The 19,465-nt window shown below is 36.4% G+C and overlaps 1 protein-coding gene across 3 annotated transcripts in view; it reads left to right on the forward strand.

Annotated features, from left to right (window-relative positions):
• Positions 1-19,465, forward strand: part of FAF1 (Fas associated factor 1) — a 490,154-nt gene that overhangs the window by 223,844 nt on the left and 246,845 nt on the right. For all 3 annotated transcript variants that reach the window (XM_049700116.1, XM_033435552.2, XM_012534460.3), the window contains one exon: positions 11,736-11,827. In XM_049700116.1, coding sequence (XP_049556073.1) covers positions 11,736-11,827 — 92 coding nt within the window. The remainder of the gene's footprint in view (positions 1-11,735; positions 11,828-19,465) is intronic.

Below are 19,465 nucleotides of genomic sequence, written 5' to 3' on the forward strand. Positions count from 1 at the left end.
ATTTTTGCTTTTTATTTCCATTTCTCTATGAGGTGGGTCAAAAAGGATCTTGCTGTTATTTATGTCATAGAGTGTTCTGCCTATGTTTTCCTCTAAGTGTCTGGCCTTCCATTTAGGTCTTTAATCCATTTTGAGTTTATTTTTGTGTATGGTGTTAGGGAGTGCTCTAGTTTCATTCTTTTACATGGAGCTGTCCAGTTTTCCCAACACCACTTATTGAAGAGGCTGTTTTTTCTCCATTGTATATTCTTGCCTCCTTTATCAAAGATAAGGTGACCATATGTGCGTGGGTCTATCTATCTCTGGGCTTTCTATCCTGTTCCATTGATATATATTTCTGTTTTTGTGCCAGTACCATACTACGTTGATGACTGTAGCTTTGTAGTTGGTCTGAAGGAAAGGAGCCTGATTCCTCCAGCTCCATTTTTCTTTCTCAAGATTGCTTTGGCTATTCGGGGTCTTCTGTGTCTCCATATAAATTGTGAAATTTTTTGTTCTGGTTCTGTGAAAAATGCCATTGGTAGCTTGATAGGGATTGCATTGAATTTGTAGATTGCTTTGGGTAGTAGAGTCATTTTCACACTGTTGATTCTTCCAATCCAAGAACATGGTATATCTCTCCATCTGCTTGTATCATCTTTAATTTCTTTCATCAGTGTCTTATAGTTTTCTGAATACAGGTCTTTTGTCTCCTTAGGTAGGTTTATTCCTAGGTATTTTATTCTTTTTGTTGCAATGGTAAATGGGAGTGTTTCCTTAATTTCTCTTTCAGAATTTTCATCATTAGTGTATAAGAATACAAGGGATTTCTGTGCATTAATTTTGTATCCTGCTGCTTTACCAAATTCATTGATTAGCTTTAGTAGTTTCTGGTAGCATCGTTAGGATTCTCTATGTATAGTATCATGTCCTCTGCAAACAGTGACAGTTTTACTTCTTCTTTTCTGATTTGGATTCCTTTTATCTTTTTATCTTCTCTGATTGCTGTGGCTTAAACTTCCAAAACTATGTTGAACAATAGTGGTGAGAGTGGGCAACCTTGTCTTTTTCCTGATATTTGTGGAAATGGTTTCAGTTTTTCACCATTGAGGATGACGTTGGCTGTGGGTTTGTCATATATGGCCTTTATTATGTTGACCTAAGTTCCCTCTATGCCTGCTTTCTGGAGGTTTTTTACCATAACTGGGTGTTGAATTTTGTCAAAAGCTTTCTCTGCATCTATTGAGATGATCATATGGTTTTTCTCCTTCAACTTGTTAATATGGAGTGTCACACTGATTGTTTTACATATATTGAAGAATACTTTACATCCCTGGGACAAACCCCACTTGATCATGGTATATGATCCTTTTAATATGCTGTTCGATTCTGTTTACTAGTATTTTGTTGAGGATTTTTGCATCTATGTTCATCAGTGATATTGGTCTGTAGTTTTCTTTTCTTGTGACATCTTTGTCTGGTTTTTTTATCAGGGTGGTAGGGGCCTTGTAGAATGAGTGTGGGAGTGTTCCTCCCTCTGCTATATTTTGGAAGAGTTTGAGAAAGATAGGTGTTAGCTCTTTTGTAAATGTTTGATAGAATTCGCCTGTGAAGCCATCTGGTCCTGGGCTTTTGTTTGTTGGAAAGTTTTTAATCACAATTTCAATTTCAGTGCTATTGATTGATCTGTTTATATTTTCTATTTCTTCCTGGTTCAGTCTTGGAAGGTTGTGCTTTTCTAAGAATTTGTCCATTTCTTCCTGGTTTTCCATTTTATGGGCATACAGCTGCTTGTAGTAATCTCTCATGATCCTTTGTATTTCTGCAGTGTCAGTTGTTTCTTCTCCTTTTTCATTTCTAATTCTATTGATTTGAGTCATTTTCCCTTTTTTTCTTGATGAGTCTGCCTAATGGTTCATCAATTTTGTATATCTTCTCAAAGAACCAGCTCTTAGTTTTATTGATCATTGCTGTAGTTTCCTTCATTTCTTTTTCATTTATTTCTGATCTGATCTTTATGATTTCTTTCATTTTGCTAACTTTGGGGGTTTTTTTGTTCTTCTTTGTGTAATTGCTTTAGGTATAAGGTTAGGTTGTTAATTTTGAGATTTTTCTTGTTTTTGAGGTAGGATTGTATTGCTATAGACTTCCCTCTTAGAACTGCTTTTGCTGCATCCCATAGGTTTTGGGTCATCATGTTTTCATTGTCATTTGTTTCTAGGTATTTTTTGATTTCCTCTTTGATTTTTTCAGTGATCTCTTGGTTATTTAGTAGCATATTGTTTAGCCTCCATGTGTTTATATTTTACAGTTTTTTTCCTGTAATTCATATCTAGTCTCATAGCATTGTGGTTGGAAAAGATACTTGACATGATTTCAGTTTTCTTAAATTTACCAAGGCTTGGTTTGTGACCCAAGATATGATCTATCCTGGAAAATATTCCATGAGCACTTGAGAAGAAAGTGTATTCTGTTGTTTTTGGATGGAATGTCCTATAAATATCAATTAAGTCCATTTTGTTTAAAGCTTGTGTTTCCTTATTTATTTTCATTTTGGATGATCTGTTCATTGATGAAAGTGGGCTGTTAAAGTCCCCTACTATGATTGTGTTACTGTTGATTTCCTCTTTTATGGCTGTCAGCATTTGCCTTATGTATTGAAGTGCTCCTATGTTGGGTGCATAAGTATTTACAATTGTTATATCTTTTTCTTGGTTTGAGCCCTTGATCATTATGTAGTGTTCTTATTTGTCTCTTGTGAGAGTCTTTATTTTAAAGTCTATTTTATCTGATATTAGGATTGCTACTCCAGCTTTCTTTCGATTTCCATTTGCATGGAATATCTTTTTCTATCCCCTCATTTTCAGTCTGTATGTGTCCCTAGGTCTGAAGTGGGTCTCTTGTAGACAGCATATATACGGGTCTTGTTTTTGGATCCATTCAACCAGTCTGTGTCTTTTGGTTGGAGCATTTAGTCCATTTACATTTAAGGTAATTATCAGTATGCATGTTCCTGTCACCACTTTCTTAATTGTTTTGGGTTTCTTATTGCAGGTCTTTCCCTTCTCTTGTGTTTCCTGCCTAGAGAAGTTCCTTTAGCATTTGTTGTAAAGCTGGTTTGGTGGTGTAGAATTCTCTTAGCTTTTGCTTGTCTGTAAATGTTTTAATTTCTCCATCAAATCTGAATGAGATCCTTGCTGGGTGGAGCAATCTTGGTTGTAGGTTTTTCCCTTTCATCACTTTAAATATGTCCTGCCACTCCTTTCTGGCTTGCAGAGTTTTTGCTGAAAGATCAGCTGTTGACCTTATGGGGATTCCCTTGTATGTTATTTGTTGCTTTTCCCCTGCTGCTTTTAATATTTTTTCTTTGTATTTAATTTTTGATAGTTTTATTAATATATGTCTTGGAGTGTTTCTCCTTGGATTTATCCTGTGTGGGAGTCTCTGTGCTTCCTGCAGTTGATTGACTATTTCCTTTCCCATATTAGCGAAGTTTTCAACTATAATCTCTTCAGATATTTTCTCAGCTCCTTTCTTTTTGTCTTCTTTTTATGGGACCCCTATAATTTAAATGTTGGTGCATTTAATGTTTTCCCAGACGTCTCTGAGATCGTCTTCAATTCTTTTCATTCTTTTTTCTTTATTCTGCTCTGTTGTAGTTATTTTCACTATTTTATCTTCCAGGTCACTTATCTGTTCTTCTGCCTCAGTTATTCTGCTATTGATTCCTTCTAGAGAATTCTTAATTTCATTTATTTTGTTATTCATCATTGTTTGTTTGCTCTTTAGTTCTTCTAGGTCCATGTTAAACGTTTCTTGTGTTTTCTCTATTCTATTTCCAAGATTTAGGATCATCTTTACTATCATTACTCTGACTTCTATTTCAGGTAGACTGCCTATTTCCTCTTCATTTGTTTAGACTGGTGGGTTTTTACCTTGCTCCTTCATCTACTGCGTATTTCTCTGTCTTCTCATTTTGCTTAACTGACTGTGTTTGGGGTCTCCTTTTCGCAGGCTGCAGTTCATAGTTCCCATTGTTTTTGGTGCCTGTCGCCAGTGGGTAAGTTTGTTCAGTGACTTGTGTAGGCTTCCTGGGTGAGGGGACTGGTGCCTGTGTTTGATGGATGAGGTGGGTCTCGTCTTTATGGTGGGCAGGACCACGTCCAGCGGTATGTTTTTGGGTGTCTGTGAACTTATTACTATTTTTAGGCAGGCTCTCTGCTAATGGGTGGGGTTATGTTTCTGTCTTGCTACTTGTATGGCATGGGGTGTCCAGTGCTGGAGCTTTCTGGCCATTGAATGGAGCCAGGTCTTATCGTTGAGAATGGGATCTCTGGGAGAGCTCTCACTGGTTTATATTACGTGGGTCAGGGAGGTCTCTGGTGATACAGTGTCCTGAACCCTGCTCTCCCACCTCAGAGGCTCAGGCCTGACACCTGGCCGGAGCACCAAGACCTTGTCAGCCACACGGCTCAGGAAAGTTTCTAGAGGTCCCGTGGTGTGGGCATGTCAAGCTCTCCCTTTTATAGCCATGAAAAAGTTGCTGTATTTGGCCTTTCCTTTCCTTGCAGATTGGCTCTACTAGGTCACTCTTCTGACGGTCAGCAAGGCTGCTCACCACTCCAGTCAGCAGCTCGTTTCCCGCCTTAAGCGGGAAAGCCTAGAATAATAATTTATTGAACAATTACTTATTGGCCTGAAAGAAGTCATACACAGTATATACATTTATGTCCAGTAGTGTTTATGGAACAAGGAAGATAATAGGAAATCTTTTTAACTCGGAAAATTTAAATGGTAAGAATATTTCTTTGTTTACTTGGATAGGGTCAGGTGCATAGAATGAGTTATATTTTAAGAATTTGTACAAAGTGTTGCAATTTTAAGGTAGTAGTTGCTATTCTCAAGGACCCGGTAGCAGCCTTTGGCATAAAATATTTCACACACTTACTCTTTTTCTGACAGAGAGAGTAGGGAGTGATGGAAGGAAATGAGTTAACTCCAGAATTTTAGGTGTTTGAGGTAGAAATAATTATCAAATCTTTTCACAGTAGTTACTGAGTTGGTACTTCAGTACCAGGCAGAAACTTAGAATCTTCATCTTTTGGTTCAATTCTTTGTCAATTGCTTCTGGTAGACATAATGCTTATAAATAATTATATGTGAGTTCATTTGATATGTAGAGATGTTCTGAGTACTTAAGTAAGTTATTTATAGAAATTACAGGTTGGCAAGATATTTATAAATTAGGTACAAATTAGTGATGTGCTATATTAGGGATCAGCAAACTTTTTCTGTACAGAGCCAGGTAGTTAATGTTTTAAGCTTTTTGGGCCATATAGTCTCTGTTGCAACTACTCAATTCTGCTGTTATAGCTTGAAAATAATTACAGACCATTTGTGTAAGAGTGAGCATGACTGTTCCAATAAATCAATATTTGTGGACACAGAAATTTGCATTTTATATAATTTCACATATCATGAAATACTCTTCTTTTGATTTGTTTTCAAACATTTAAAAATGTAGGGCTTTCCTGGTGGCGCAGTGGTTGAGAGTCCGCCTGCCGATGCAGGGGACACGGGTTCGTGCCCCGGTCTGGGAAGATCCCACATGCCGCGGAGCGGCTGGGCCCGTGAGCCATGGCCGCTGAGCCTGTGCGTCCAGAGCCTGTGCTCCGCAACGCAGTGAGAGGCCTGCGTACCGCAAAAAAAAAAAAAAAATGTAAAAACCATGCTCAACTCACAGGCCATCCAAAAGCAGGCACTAGGCTGAATTTGTCACACAGGCTATAGCTGACTGATCCCTGCTGCTTTATGGTTGCTCTAATTGAAATGTGGATTAAAAAATAAAAATAAGTCTTGACTGACTAAATCAGCAACTTTGGCAGAAGTAAAACACCAAAATGTATTAGTTTACATAGCTATATCATTTATTCCTTCATTTATTGAGAGACCTGTGAATGTGAATCAGCCTTACATGGCATTTTCGTTAGTTTGTGAAGAGAAAGGCAATCATGTTGAAAATGTTCTTAAAGCTATGTGTTCTAATACAGCTGTCTCTCAGTAACCATAGGAAATTGGTTCCAGGACCGCACCCCATACCAAAATCCGTGGATGCTCAAGTCTCTTATATAAAATGGCATTTTATTTGCATATAACCTACACATCCTCTGTATACTTTAAGTCATCTCTAAATTACTTATAATACCTAATACAATGTAAGTGCTATGTAAATAGTTGCTGATGTGCATCAAATTCAAGTTTTGCTTTTTGGAACTTTTGGAATTTTTCTGAGTATTTTCCATTCTTGTGTGTGGAACCCATGGATATGGAGGGCTGACTGTATTTGAACTTAGTCTTTGTTATCAATAATATTTTCAGTTACTTATTTCTATGTACTCTTTTCCGTAGGTGATTTCTGCTATTTCCATGCCATTAATTTTCTGATTGCTTCCAAATTTATATTTCCAGGTTATACTTCTGTGAATTCACATATCCAAATTGGTAGTTCACTTTTATGCTTGCATACCTTATTGGCATCTTTAACTTAACATGTTTAAAATGGAACTCTTGATTTTCCTTCCCATGCCATTTCTTCACCAGTCTTCCCCTATAAATGGCAGAACTGTATCACCAGTGCTAAATCCAAAAATGTGGACATTAATCTTTTCCCATTTGAAAAACACCTAATCCTCAGAAACTAACACAACATTGTAAATCAATTATAATTCAATAAAAATAAATATTAATTAATTTATTAATTTATTGGCCATGCTGTGCAGCTTGTGGGATCTTAGTTCCCTGACCAGGGATTGAACCCGGGCCATGGCAGTGAAAGAGCTGAGTCCTAACCACTGGACTGCCAGGGAATTCCCCAATAAAATAAATTTTTTAAAAATTTCAAAAGCACCGAATCCTTTGGTAAGTCCTATAGCATCTATCTCCAAAATATATCTCAACCATGGCCACTTTTCAGTATTTTTATTGCACTGCCTAATCCAGGCTATTAGCATATCTTGCCTGGAACAGTGTAATAGCTTCATTATTGTTTTTCCAGCTTTTTTTCTTGGGTTCTCCCAATGCATTCTCAACACAGGAGCCAGAATGAGCTTTTAAAAATATAAATCAAATTATATCACTCTCCTGGTAAAGCATAAATTTTTATTGCACTTTGAATAAAATTCAAGCTACTCACCATGGTTTAAAAGGTATTGTATTATTTACCCTCTATTCACATCTACAGCCTCATCTTCAGCCTTTCATACCCTCTCTTTCCAAGCTGCAGCCGTAGAAACCTCTTTTTAATTCTTCTAATAGGCTCAAGCTCTCTATAACTTTACCTGACAGATGCTATTTAACTGCCTGGAATGCTTTACACCCAATTCTTCACATGGGTGGCTCTTTTTCATCTTTCAAGTCTGAGCTTAAAATGTTACTTTTCTGTAACAGACCTCTGTATAAAAGGCTCCCATCCCAGCGTTTCCCATCACAACACCATAAGTAGAGGGACCACGTCTGTTTCTTTCACCATTAGATATCCAATGCCTGGTATAACAGGCATCAAATAAATGTTTGTGGAATGACTGAATGACTTAAAGAAAGCATCCATTTATTTCATCATATCATATGTGGTTTGAGAAGGAAGGTTTAGTGGAAAACCTTTGGATGATGGCATGGCAAACTGACAATAATGATCAAGTGGTAAGACCAAGCAGTTATCAATAATCCTCAAAGTAAAATAATGGAAGATGAAAAATAACTTTCCTGTGTGTATATGCATGTGGTTTTTTTTTTTGTTTGTTTGCACGTGAACTCTTGAAAGGTAATATAGATCAGTTTCAAAAGGACTTTCATATATTTGACGAGAAGATTCAGAACTTCAGGGCTTCCTGGATGATTGTGAAGTTATGATTAATTACCTACCACAGTGTCTTATTTTCAAACCATGGGTCACAAGCCATTAGTGAGTTTTGAAGTTAACTGAGTGGGTTATAGCCAGTATTAAAAGAAAAAGAAATAGGATAAAAGATGTCAGAGTGTATTGCAAATAATGAGTAAGTATTTCTTTTTATTTAAGAAATAACTAATGAGTCAAGAGTAAGTCCCAAAGCCTGTGAAGGAAGACTGTGCCCTTAGTAAGATGGGCCCTCTCATGGAGGGGTCAAGAATAAGTTCATTATGTTCTATGCTTGGGTAAGATCAGCCCTTCTCAGGTGTCCCTACTTCCATCTGCAGGGTTAAAAGGGGATCCTAGATATCTACTCCACCTTTCTTTCCAACACTTTCAGCCCTGACATTATTATTTGCTTTGATTCAACCAGAACCAATTTCATTATGCCTTTTCCTCCTGTTTATGCAAGTCACTGCAAGGAGTCTCAGATTCCCACTTCACCCCTCACTCAAACCTCCATAGCCTCTGCACAGCCCATATCTGTCTCTATTCTTTTTCCTTTACAGTGCTTGAAACCTTTTTGCTATGCCCTGTGGAACTATTCATCATTAACCAAATTCCTCTTATTGTCAACCTCTTCCCTGCACATTCTCTTCACCATCTACCCTCTGACTGAAATCTGCCTTTCTGATCACACTGTTTTTCTGTAGGCTTCTCAGTGTTAATTTCTTTGCTCCAGTAGCCGTCATACCACTGGACTAACTGGTAAAACGTGTGTTCTCATTGTTCCTCATTTCCATTTCCAGTCCTTCCTCTCTAAAAAACCTTCAGCTTTGACTTTCATGTAAAAAAAAAATTGTATCACCTACTTACTGAGGTCATCTTTCCTCATTTTCTGATGATTTTTAGTTCCTGGTTTATAATTGCTCTCTGTGTTAATTCTTAGTAATATAGCCTTGTAAATGATTCTTCTAACATCTTGGCCTCTTAGTTTCTTGAACTTATTTTCTACAGTGATCTTTTTTCCCGTCCTATGTCAGCCATACCTTCCTGTGGTCTTGTCATTTAATTAAAACAATTCTTAAATACTAATTTCAAGCTTCCATTTTCTGCTAATCGTCTCTTGTCTTTCTAGCCCACTTCCTTTAGTATCCTAACCCTAACAATCCTTCAGCCTTATTCAGGCCTCCAATCCATTGTTTCTACCATCTTTTCATGATCATTACCTCTTTCATGTCCTCTCTTTCTTCCTTAGAGTGGGCAATATCCCATGGTCATTCATTGTAATCACTTTCTTGCATGTAGCCTCAACTCTTGCTTCATGGATCTTGCTTGACAAAAATCCGTACCTTGGATAAATACAACTCTGTCTATTCTGTGCCTCAGAGCTAAATGTGACTAGAGACAAACAAAATCATGCTGATTGGTGTATCTTTAAATTCACGACCATAATCTTTAGAGAGCCCCCTAATGTTGCTAGGCAGTGATAGCATATTTACCTGGTTTATCCACACTCTCCTAAATGGCCATTTTACACTTATCTTTTCCTCAGACCTTTAAAACACCTCTCCCATATTCTCACCCTCAGCTGATGACTTCATTTCCTATTTTGTTTCACTGATTAAATGAAGGCAATCACAAGAGAATTTCCACAAGCTTCCAACTTGGTCTCTGTTTACTTACCTGCATCTTATACACATACTCTTCTTTTTCTCCTGTTACTCTAGATGGCATGACCAATCTCCTATCTAACACCAAACCTCCATGTTTGCTTCAGATTACATTCTATATTCCCTCTGGCCTAAATCAAGGACTTCCTTCACTTTAATTCTTCCCTGCATCATCAGTTTTTCCCTCTAGTAGAGTGTTACCATTAACATTCAAACGTGATGTTATTTCTTCCATTTTTCTCTTGATCCCACCTCCCCTTCCAGCAATCACTCCATTTCTCTAGTCCCTTTGATAACAAAACTTCCCCCAAAGAGTTGTCTACATTTGTTGTCTCTAATTCCTTTCCTCCCGTTTCTCTTGAGCCCAGTCTAAGTAGGGACCTGCTAGTGGACTTGCTAATGTCACTCATGACCACATTACTAAATTCAGTGTCATGGCTTTTAAGTGTCATCTGTGTGCACTGTCAATTTTATATCTCTAATTTATATTTCTACCCTAGACCTGTTCCCTGAATTCCAGATGGATATATCTGACTGCTTTCTTGTCTTCTCCACTTGAATGTTTAATACACATTTCAAACTTACATGCCTAGAGGTCTTCATTTGCAGTCTTTCCATTTCAGTTGACGGCAACTTTATCCTTCCATTTGTTGTCTAAAAGCTTTAGGATCATTATTGACTCATATCCAGTCTGTCATGAAATCCTTTTGGTGTGATCTTCAGAATATATCCAGAATTCACCTATTTTGCATCACTTCTATTACCATCACACTGACATAAGCCATTATCATCCTTGTCTTAGTATATTTTATTACTCTCCTCTGTGCTTCTGCCCTCCTTTGTCAACCTTTTCCCATCCATTTTCAACACAGCTGAGAAAGAGATCCTTTATAATATGAATCCGATAATGTCACTCCAATAGCTTCTGATCTCATTCAGAGAAAAAGTCAAAGCCCTTACATTAGCTTAAATGTCTCAACACATTTCCTCTCACCTATCTCCTGGCATCACTGTTAACCTCTCTGACCTGTTTCCTATCAGAACTCGTTTGGCTTCAGCTGCATTGGACTCCTTGTTGTTCAGTAAGCATTTTGCACTGGCTATTGCCTTTGCCAGCCATATTCTTTTTCTATATATGTTCATGGTTTCTTTCCTCACCACTTTCAAGTTTTTGCTCAAATGTCACATTGGCCAAGTGAGAACCACCCTGATAACCAAGTTTAAATTATGTAATTCCCCAGCCTCATATTCTTCACCCTCCCTTTTCTGCTTTATGTTTAGTCACGAAAACTATCACTTCTAGTAGTCAACTATATAGGTTACTTTGTTTATTCCTACTAAAATGTAAGCTCCTGAAGATCAGGGGTTTTAGACTATCATGTTCACTGCTATATCTTCAGTGTTTAGAATACTCCTGGCACAGAATTGGTGGCTCAATAAATATCTGTTGAGTAAGTATTTTTGTCCTGGGTTATGATGTAAAGATGTAAAATGTGTTTCTTAATGTTTCTTGCTGTCCAAAAAATTTTGAATTAGCGGGTATTTACCATCAAGTTGGGAGTTTGAAAGGTATGTAGGAGTTCTCTGGCAAATAAATTTGGTGAAATTTTGTGTGGTTATCAAGATAGTAGGTCAGAGGTAGCCCAAGAATAGTTTATTTACCCCAGACAAAGTGCTTTAACAAAAAAAATTATCTGGCCTAACAGTTAAGTGACCTAGGTAACACTTACAAGAGACCTCATCCAAGTCGTTTCACCTATTAGGCTGCAGCTCCTCATCTATTAAGTCTTTAGGTTGAGGTACTCTCTATAATCTTTTCTAGGTCTAATGATCTCTGAACACCTACATCGCTAATTTTTGCTATAATGATCCTGAATGAAGTGGATATTAGTTGCAAGGATATGCTTCTTCAATGAAGAAATTAATGATTCTCAACTGTGTTCTTATATATTTGTATCGTTTCATGAGCTAAAGAATTTGTATTTTATTTTAATATTCATATTTATGCTAACTTATGATATTTATGAGAGAGAGATTTTTTGTGATTCAGTAGTTCTTCTGTATTATCCTATTTAGGAAATTGTCAAAAGATGCAAAGTCAAACTACAATAGTGATAATTTTCTAAGAATTATAGGAAAAGATTAAAAATGCACAATCAATAGTTATTTTATATTTGTTTTTATTTTTTGTTTTTCAGACGGTCTTAAAATCACTACACTTGCCAAAAAACAACAGTCTTTATGTTCTTACACCAGATTTGCCACCACCTTCATCATCTAGTCATGCTGGGTAAGGTATTTACTTTTCCTGGGAATCTGAAACAAAAAGTTTGATTGTTAAGTTGTTTTACTGTATATAACTATCAAATCAAATCAAAATCTTGTTGAAGCTTTAACTTAACAACAGCTATTAACTATATAAAGTTTCAAACTATTTGGTTTGGGTAGTTTATTTGTTTGATTTTAGTGATGGAATCTTTTTACAAAGAAAAGCTTTAGCAAAACTCTATTATGTAAAAAAGAGTCAAAAATGGCACTTCTCTGAATGGGAAGAACTGGAGTTGGAGGGAAGAGATTGAGTAACTGGAACTCCAGTGTCTCCCATGGCTAAAGAAGCAAAGCTTTGAGGAAGGTTCTTGGGCTCTGCAGAATACAGCTTGAGAAACACTGATATAAAATTTTTATTAAGATTTTCTCTCTATTTGGAATAGAGGGTCTCATTCTTTTTTCAGTATTCACAGTGAAACTCAGTACATTTATAGAATGATCAGATGATTTTGATGTTTAATTGTATGTTACATTATTGCCTGATGAAGCAACCTGATCTAAAGTGAATGATTAAGGTAGTGATAGAGTAATAATTTTTATGAGTACAGTATCCTTCTAGGACTATGTTTAAGTTGTTCTTAGATTTTCACCATTTTTTGCACATTTTCTCTTTTTATTTAATGCAACTTGGTGTTCCTAAACTTTGAATATTGTCCAATTTTTCCCCACCGCCTACCAAATGCCTTTATTATTAATGTAGTAGAAGGAAAAAAATCCTGTTTTTCTTTGGTACCCTACCCATAGAACACCTCTGGCCACCAGATGTGTGGGTCCCCCCCACCACCATCACCATGAGGCAGTTCTTCATTCCCAGCTGGATGTTCTACAATTAACTAAATTCTGATACCATCTACCTGGAGATAGCATTAGATCTCACAGGTTCAGGGCTCAGTCCCACAAGACTGCCCCTATATCAGACCCAGTTGCAAGTCTGTGTTGTCACCTGTGCTTCTGACCAAGTGGCTATAGATTGGAGGTTCCCACCACTCCCTTCTGAGTTCGGTAATTTGTGAGAGAATGGCTCACAGAACTCAGAAAAATGCTCTACTTGCTATTACCAATTTATTATAAAGCATATTTTAAAGGATATAAATGAACAGCCAGCTGAAGAGATACATAGGATAAGATCTGGAAGGGTCTTGAGCACAGGAGTGCCTGTAATGTTTGGGGTGTGCCACCCTCCCAGGACACGAATGCATTGTTGTTTACCAACTTGGAAGCTCTCCAAAGCTCTTCAGCTAGGATTTTTTATGGTGGCTCACCACAGAGGTATGATTAATTGAGTCATTGGCTATTAGTAATTAACCCAACCTCCAGCTCCTCTCTCCTTCCTGGAGGCGGAGGTGCAGGCTAAAAGGTCCAGTCCTCTAATCATGAGCTTGGCTCGCCTGGCAACCAGCTTCTCTCTAGAGGGGTTTTCCAAACATCATCTGTTTAGCAAACCCAGGTGTGGTTGAAAGTGGCTCATTATGAATAACAAAAGAGACCTCTCTTTTTTCACCTTTATCACTCTTATCACTTAAAAAATTCCAAAGATTTTAGGAGCTCTAAGTGGGGAAGAAAACCAAATGTATATTTCTTATATATCATGCCATCACAGGTGGATAGTAGCAAAAAGAAAATTAAATTTCACTTTACCAAAGTAGAAATCACTGAACTGAAAAAAGTTAAATCTAATATAATTATATCTGATAGTCTGTTAAAGGTTTGTTTTAGGCTAAGAATTTAAAGATTTCTTGGGTTGCTCTTTATCTTCTGTGTTCATATCATATATTAATGGGAAGTTGTATTTGCATGCTACTACAAACAGCCAACAGTACTTGTAGTCCTCGTGTTTATAGTAATGTTGATATAAATACCAGATGAGATTATAGGTATGGGTTCTGTATCTAGTCATGGAGGATATTATTTTTTAAGTTAGTTAACAGAGTGTAATCACTGTCATCCAATATATAATCCACATAATTACAAGTAGGTAAGAGACATCATTTGTTATAATCTATTGCTTTCCAGTAACATGATTAAATGGATTTATCAAAATGTCTTCCTGGGCTAATGGAAATGTTCTTCATTGCCCTGTGGCTGACCTTAGTTTGATTGCCACTTCCTCAGTCCCTAGGCAGGCAGGGGCCTACAGTGCTTCTGAAATACAGTGTTTATTGGAGAATGAGTACTTTATATAGCACTAAACTAATCTACCCTAGTTGGCTTTATGGATTTTTAGCAAGTTACAGTAATGCTTTTTCCTATGTTGGAACAACAAGAAAGACATAAAAATTCAAAGCCAAATAAAAGACACAAAGCACAGTCTATCTGGCTGGTGAGAGGAGGGGTATTAGAGCTTTCCTGCTTGAAAGCTGGAAAAAGTTATAAAGGGCACATTTGATGAAAAAGTTATATTAGGGCACATTTTATTAAAATCTAACTAAAACGTCAAGGTGTGTTTCTTTTAGGTACCTGTTAATATATCTTTCTATAAAACTAGAGATTATTTTTCTTTTTTTGTGTGTGATGTATATCTTAAATTCTGATTTCATGAGAGACAATTTAAAAAAACAAAATCCATACAGAATTTTATAAGCTAATGGTAATAATTATTTTTAATTTCTGATTTTCATTTTGTATTTATCAAATAAAAATAATTTTTGACAACTATATAATAGAGTCCAAAAGTAATTTAGTATTAAGTTATAAAGTACATCATATTATTAAATATGGGAGACATAAAATTTCTCTGCACTAAACTCCATAATGAATCAAATTGATTTGTTTTTGCAAAATTTTGTTATAATTGGTGGATTCATACAAATCTTATTGTAATTTGCAACCTAATTTATAATCTAAAAAAGAGAAAATAAAAGGTAATTCTGATTATTCGTGTTATATTTGAGAATTGGCAAATGAATAGAAGAGATCTGAAATTGGTAGAGAAAAATAGGAAAGATTCTTCTAACACCTTGGCCTCTTAGTTTCTTGAACTTATTTTCTACAGTGATCTTTTTTCCCGTCCTACGTCAGCCATATCTTCCTGTGGTCTTGTTATTTAATTAAAACAATTCTTAAATACTAATTTCAAGCTTCCATTTTCTGCTAATCGTGTCTCGTCTTTCTAGCCCACTTCTTTAGTATCCTAACCCTAACAATCCTTCAGCCTTATTCAGGCCTCCAATCCATTGTTTCTACCATCTTTTCATGATCATTACCTCTTTCATGTCCTCTCTTTCTTCCTTAGAGTGGGCAATATCCCATGGTCATTCATTGTAATCACTTTCTTGCATGTAGCCTCAACTCTTGCTTCATGGATCTTGCTTGACAAAAATCCGTACCTTGGATAAATACAACTCTGTCTATTCTGTGCCTCGGAGCTAAATGTGACTAGAGACAAACAAAATCATGCTGATTGGTGTATCTTTAAATTCACGACCATAATCTTTAGAGAGCCCCCTAATGTTGCTAGGCAGTGATAGCATATTTACCTGGTTTATCCACACTCTCCTAAATGGCCATTTTACACTTATCTTTTCCTCAGACCTTTAAAACACCTCTCCCATATTCTCACCCTCAGCTGATGACTTCATTTCCTATTTTGTTTCACTGATTAAATGAAGGCAATCACAAGAGAATTTCCACAAGCTTCCAACTTGGTCTCTGTTTACTTACCTGCATCTTATACACATACTCTTCTTTTTCTCCTGTTACTCTAGATGGCATGACCAATCTCCTATCTAACACCAAACCTCCATGTTTGCTTCAGATTACATTCTATATTCCCTCTGGCCTAAATCAAGGACTTCCTTCACTTTAATTCTTCCCTGCATCATCAGTTTTTCCCTCTAGTAGAGTGTTACCATTAACATTCAAACGTGATGTTATTTCTTCCATTTTTCTCTTGATCCCACCTCCCCTTCCAGCAATCACTCCATTTCTCTAGTCCCTTTGATAACAAAACTTCCCCCAAAGAGTTGTCTACATTTGTTGTCTCTAATTCCTTTCCTCCCGTTTCTCTTGAGCCCAGTCTAAGTAGGGACCTGCTAGTGGACTTGCTAATGTCACTCATGACCACATTACTAAATTCAGTGTCATGGCTTTTAAGTGTCATCTGTGTGCACTGTCAATTTTATATCTCTAATTTATATTTCTACCCTAGACCTGTTCCCTGAATTGTCTTCTCTTCACCTGAGATTTGGGATTTTGTTTAAAGGTGTATTTTATTTAGGTGGTTGGTTTGATATTTAATTGGTTTTATTCTTTTATTTCTCTGACACAAGTCAGTGGATGTTGGAAGACTGAGGGGAACTGCATAATAAACTGCCTGTTAATTGCAGTGCAGAACTATGGCGAGGTCCTGTTGCTGGATTCCATCATTCCAATTCCAATGCAATGGCAAATAATAGGTTCTTTCTTTATAGAGTATCAGTCTTCTCTCAATGGACTAGACAACACTGGTATTACAGTATCACTCCTAAACAAAATTTATTATGACCAAATCGGAAAAGTAATATGATTATAATCTATCTCGTCATATAAAATTATAGATAACAAGACCTGGAGAGAAAAATCCTGGATTACACTCCCAGCTTGGTTAGGGTCTTAGAGTTTTCATGTATAAAATAGGAAGCATTGATTTTAGTTGCCAGGGTGGTTGTAAAAATTCATTAAGCAGGAGAGGTACATTATATGTGAAATCACAAATTACAAAGCATGATTATTACAATTATTTATGCTAGTAAATACCAATAGTAATCTATTTCATTCAACTCTCACTTGATTTTTATAACAACTCTACAAGATTACAGGCTGATTTTGATATCTCTAATTTATAAATTAGGAAATTGAGGTGTTTAGAAGTGTTTTGTGGATTGTTCAAGGTCATCAGTGAATACTTCTGATACTGAAATCTCCATCTGACCCTCCATAGCTTCCAGTTTCTTGACACAAATATATAAAGCTTTATTCCAAAGATGCCTTCTTTTTTGGAAGCTGTTCTCTATAATGAGATTTTTTTAAAAATATCTTGTAATTGTCATTATATACTTGTTGAAGGGTATTTATATACATTATTTCACTTACTGTAGTTCTCAAGAATATTAATGAAATTTTGGTGTGTGAATGAACTTTTAGTTACCGTACACTATTAATCATTTAGTAAAATGTAGATATAAAATAACATGCTTTTAAATTGTTTACTGACAATATTATTCTCAAGGTTTGGTGAGAGCTATATCTTAAATCACGTCTTATAAAATTTTTTTTTCTTAACTTGATTTTACTGCCACTAGGGGGTGCCTGTTAATTGAGTCTTATTTTGTATTTACATTTTTTTTTAAAGCTAAGAGCAGTAAAATTACCATATAAGTGTCTGTAACTGAATTATATTTAGAATTATTTTAAAGTAAGTAATGTTTTTCAGAAAACAGAATTTCAGGCTTTTTGAGAATTTAAGAGCAAACTCTTTAATTGTAATCTTTATAACAGTTGAAATGCATTTAAAAACTTTTAAAATCAGATTTCACTAATTAATTCAAAGGTGATGCAGTACCCCTATGGCACAACTTCAGGTTATACTGTAAATCATGGTAAAATCAGAAGGGATGGGGACTGTTAATTATACCTGTTTCATATTATTATAGGAAAAATTCAGTCTGTCAAAGATTTATTGATTACCTACTAGATGAAAACAAGCTCTGTCCTGTGGGAGCTTATAACCTATTCATTAAGGTATATATAAGCTTATATATTTATTTATTTATTTATTTATTTATTTAATTTATTTATTTTTGGCTGTGTCGGGTCTTCGTTCCTTTCTCTAGTTGCAGTGAGCAGGGGCTACTCTTCGTTGTGGTGTGCAGGCTTCTCATTGCGGTGGCTTCTCTTGTTGTGGAGCACAGGCTCTAAGCACGCAGGCTCAGTAGTTGTGGCTCATGGGCTTAGTTGCTCCATGGCATGTGGGATCTTCCTGGGCCAGGGTTTGAACCCATGTCCCCTGCATTGGCAGGCGGATTCTTAACCACTGTGCCACCAGGGAAGTCCCCTTAATTCATCTCTTTAAAGAAAATTTCCAACACTGTTTTGGTGTCCTGTGTGCCACTCAGGTTGATTGATCCAGTAATCACCTCTTTTCTTCATCTGCTCTAAAAGTTGGTGTTCCCCAGAATTCTGTTTTCAGCAATCCCTCTTACTGTACATTCTCCCTGATGTCTCCTCTCAATAGTTCAATTTCCAAAAACATATATAGATGACAAGTCTCTATTTATAAACACCTGTTTCCTACTTGCCAGTGGAGCTTTTCACTGGTGTGTGTCCCATATGTAATTCAGTCACATGTCTAGAACTGAGACAATCCAGAAAAATATGTACTACTTACTGCCTATATTTTTTGTCTCAAATGTACAATGCTACAAAATGTTGCAGTGTATTCCAAGTAGGATGATAATTATTTAAAAGGTCATCAGTTTGGTTTATAAGTAGTTAATGAATTTATTAAGATTATTTTTGGTAGGAAGATGAGAATAAGAACCAGGTTGTAGTAGATTTTAATGGATAAGTGAGAAATGAGGGATTAGAGTTACTGTTATTTTCAGAAAATTCAACTCTGAAGGGAGAGAGAAGTTGAGGGAGGAGTAGGGTCAAGAGACTGAAGAATTATTAGAATTATGAGGAGGAAGAGACAGCAAATAGGAAAAATTTGAAAAAGTGAAACCAAAAAGGGTATGGGAGTATCTAAACTTAAGCTGCAATGATAAAATACCATAGACTGGGTGACAAACAATAGACATTTATTTCTCACAGTTCTTGAGGCTGAAAGGCCTAATCAGGGTTCCTGTGAGATTTAGTTTCTAGTGAGAGCTCTCTTCCTGGCTTGCAGACAGCTGCCTTCTTATTGTGTCCTCATATGGGGGGATGGGGGTAGGGGGGAAGGAGGGAGGGAAAGGAAGTAGGGGAAGGGAAGTAGAGGAGGCAGGGAGCAAGCAAGTACTGGAGTCCTCTTGTCTCTCTTCCTCTTCTTATAAAGACACCAATCCTATTGGATTAGGGCCCCACCCTTATGACTTCATTTAATCTTAATTACTTCCTAAAGACTGTTTACAGATACAGCCATATTGGGGGTTAGGGCTTCAATATAAGATTTCTAGGGTTGGGGCATGCAGTTCAGTCTATAGCAGGGAGGCAGGGTAGAGTCCAGGGGTTAAGTGTTGAAGTTACCTGGCAGGTTTAGAGATAGTAGAAAAGGCAGAAGAATAGAAGATTGGAGCAAGTGAAGAACATTTCTGGATTCTGGATTTCAGTGCTGTTAAGTAATAGTTGTTGAAAAGTTTAAATTATAGATAATACTGCAGTAGAAGATAGGTAATAGTTACAAGAATAAGGATATGAAGTTAAAGTATTTGGTAAGTGATAGTGACACAACAGTTATCATTTATGAAGACAGGCTTTTTGCCAAGCCCTTTATGTATATATTATCTGATTAAATCCTCACAATAAATCATAGATAGGTGTTCTTTGTCACATTTTGCAGATGGGTAAACTGAATTAGAGGTAGTGGTTAGGTGATGGCAGAGAGAGGGTAGTTATTGAGAGCTTGTTTAGGTTCTTGTTTGAA

Source organism: Orcinus orca, chromosome 1, assembly GCF_937001465.1.
Source record: "Orcinus orca chromosome 1, mOrcOrc1.1, whole genome shotgun sequence".
Classification (NCBI taxonomy): domain Eukaryota; kingdom Metazoa; phylum Chordata; class Mammalia; order Artiodactyla; family Delphinidae; genus Orcinus; species Orcinus orca.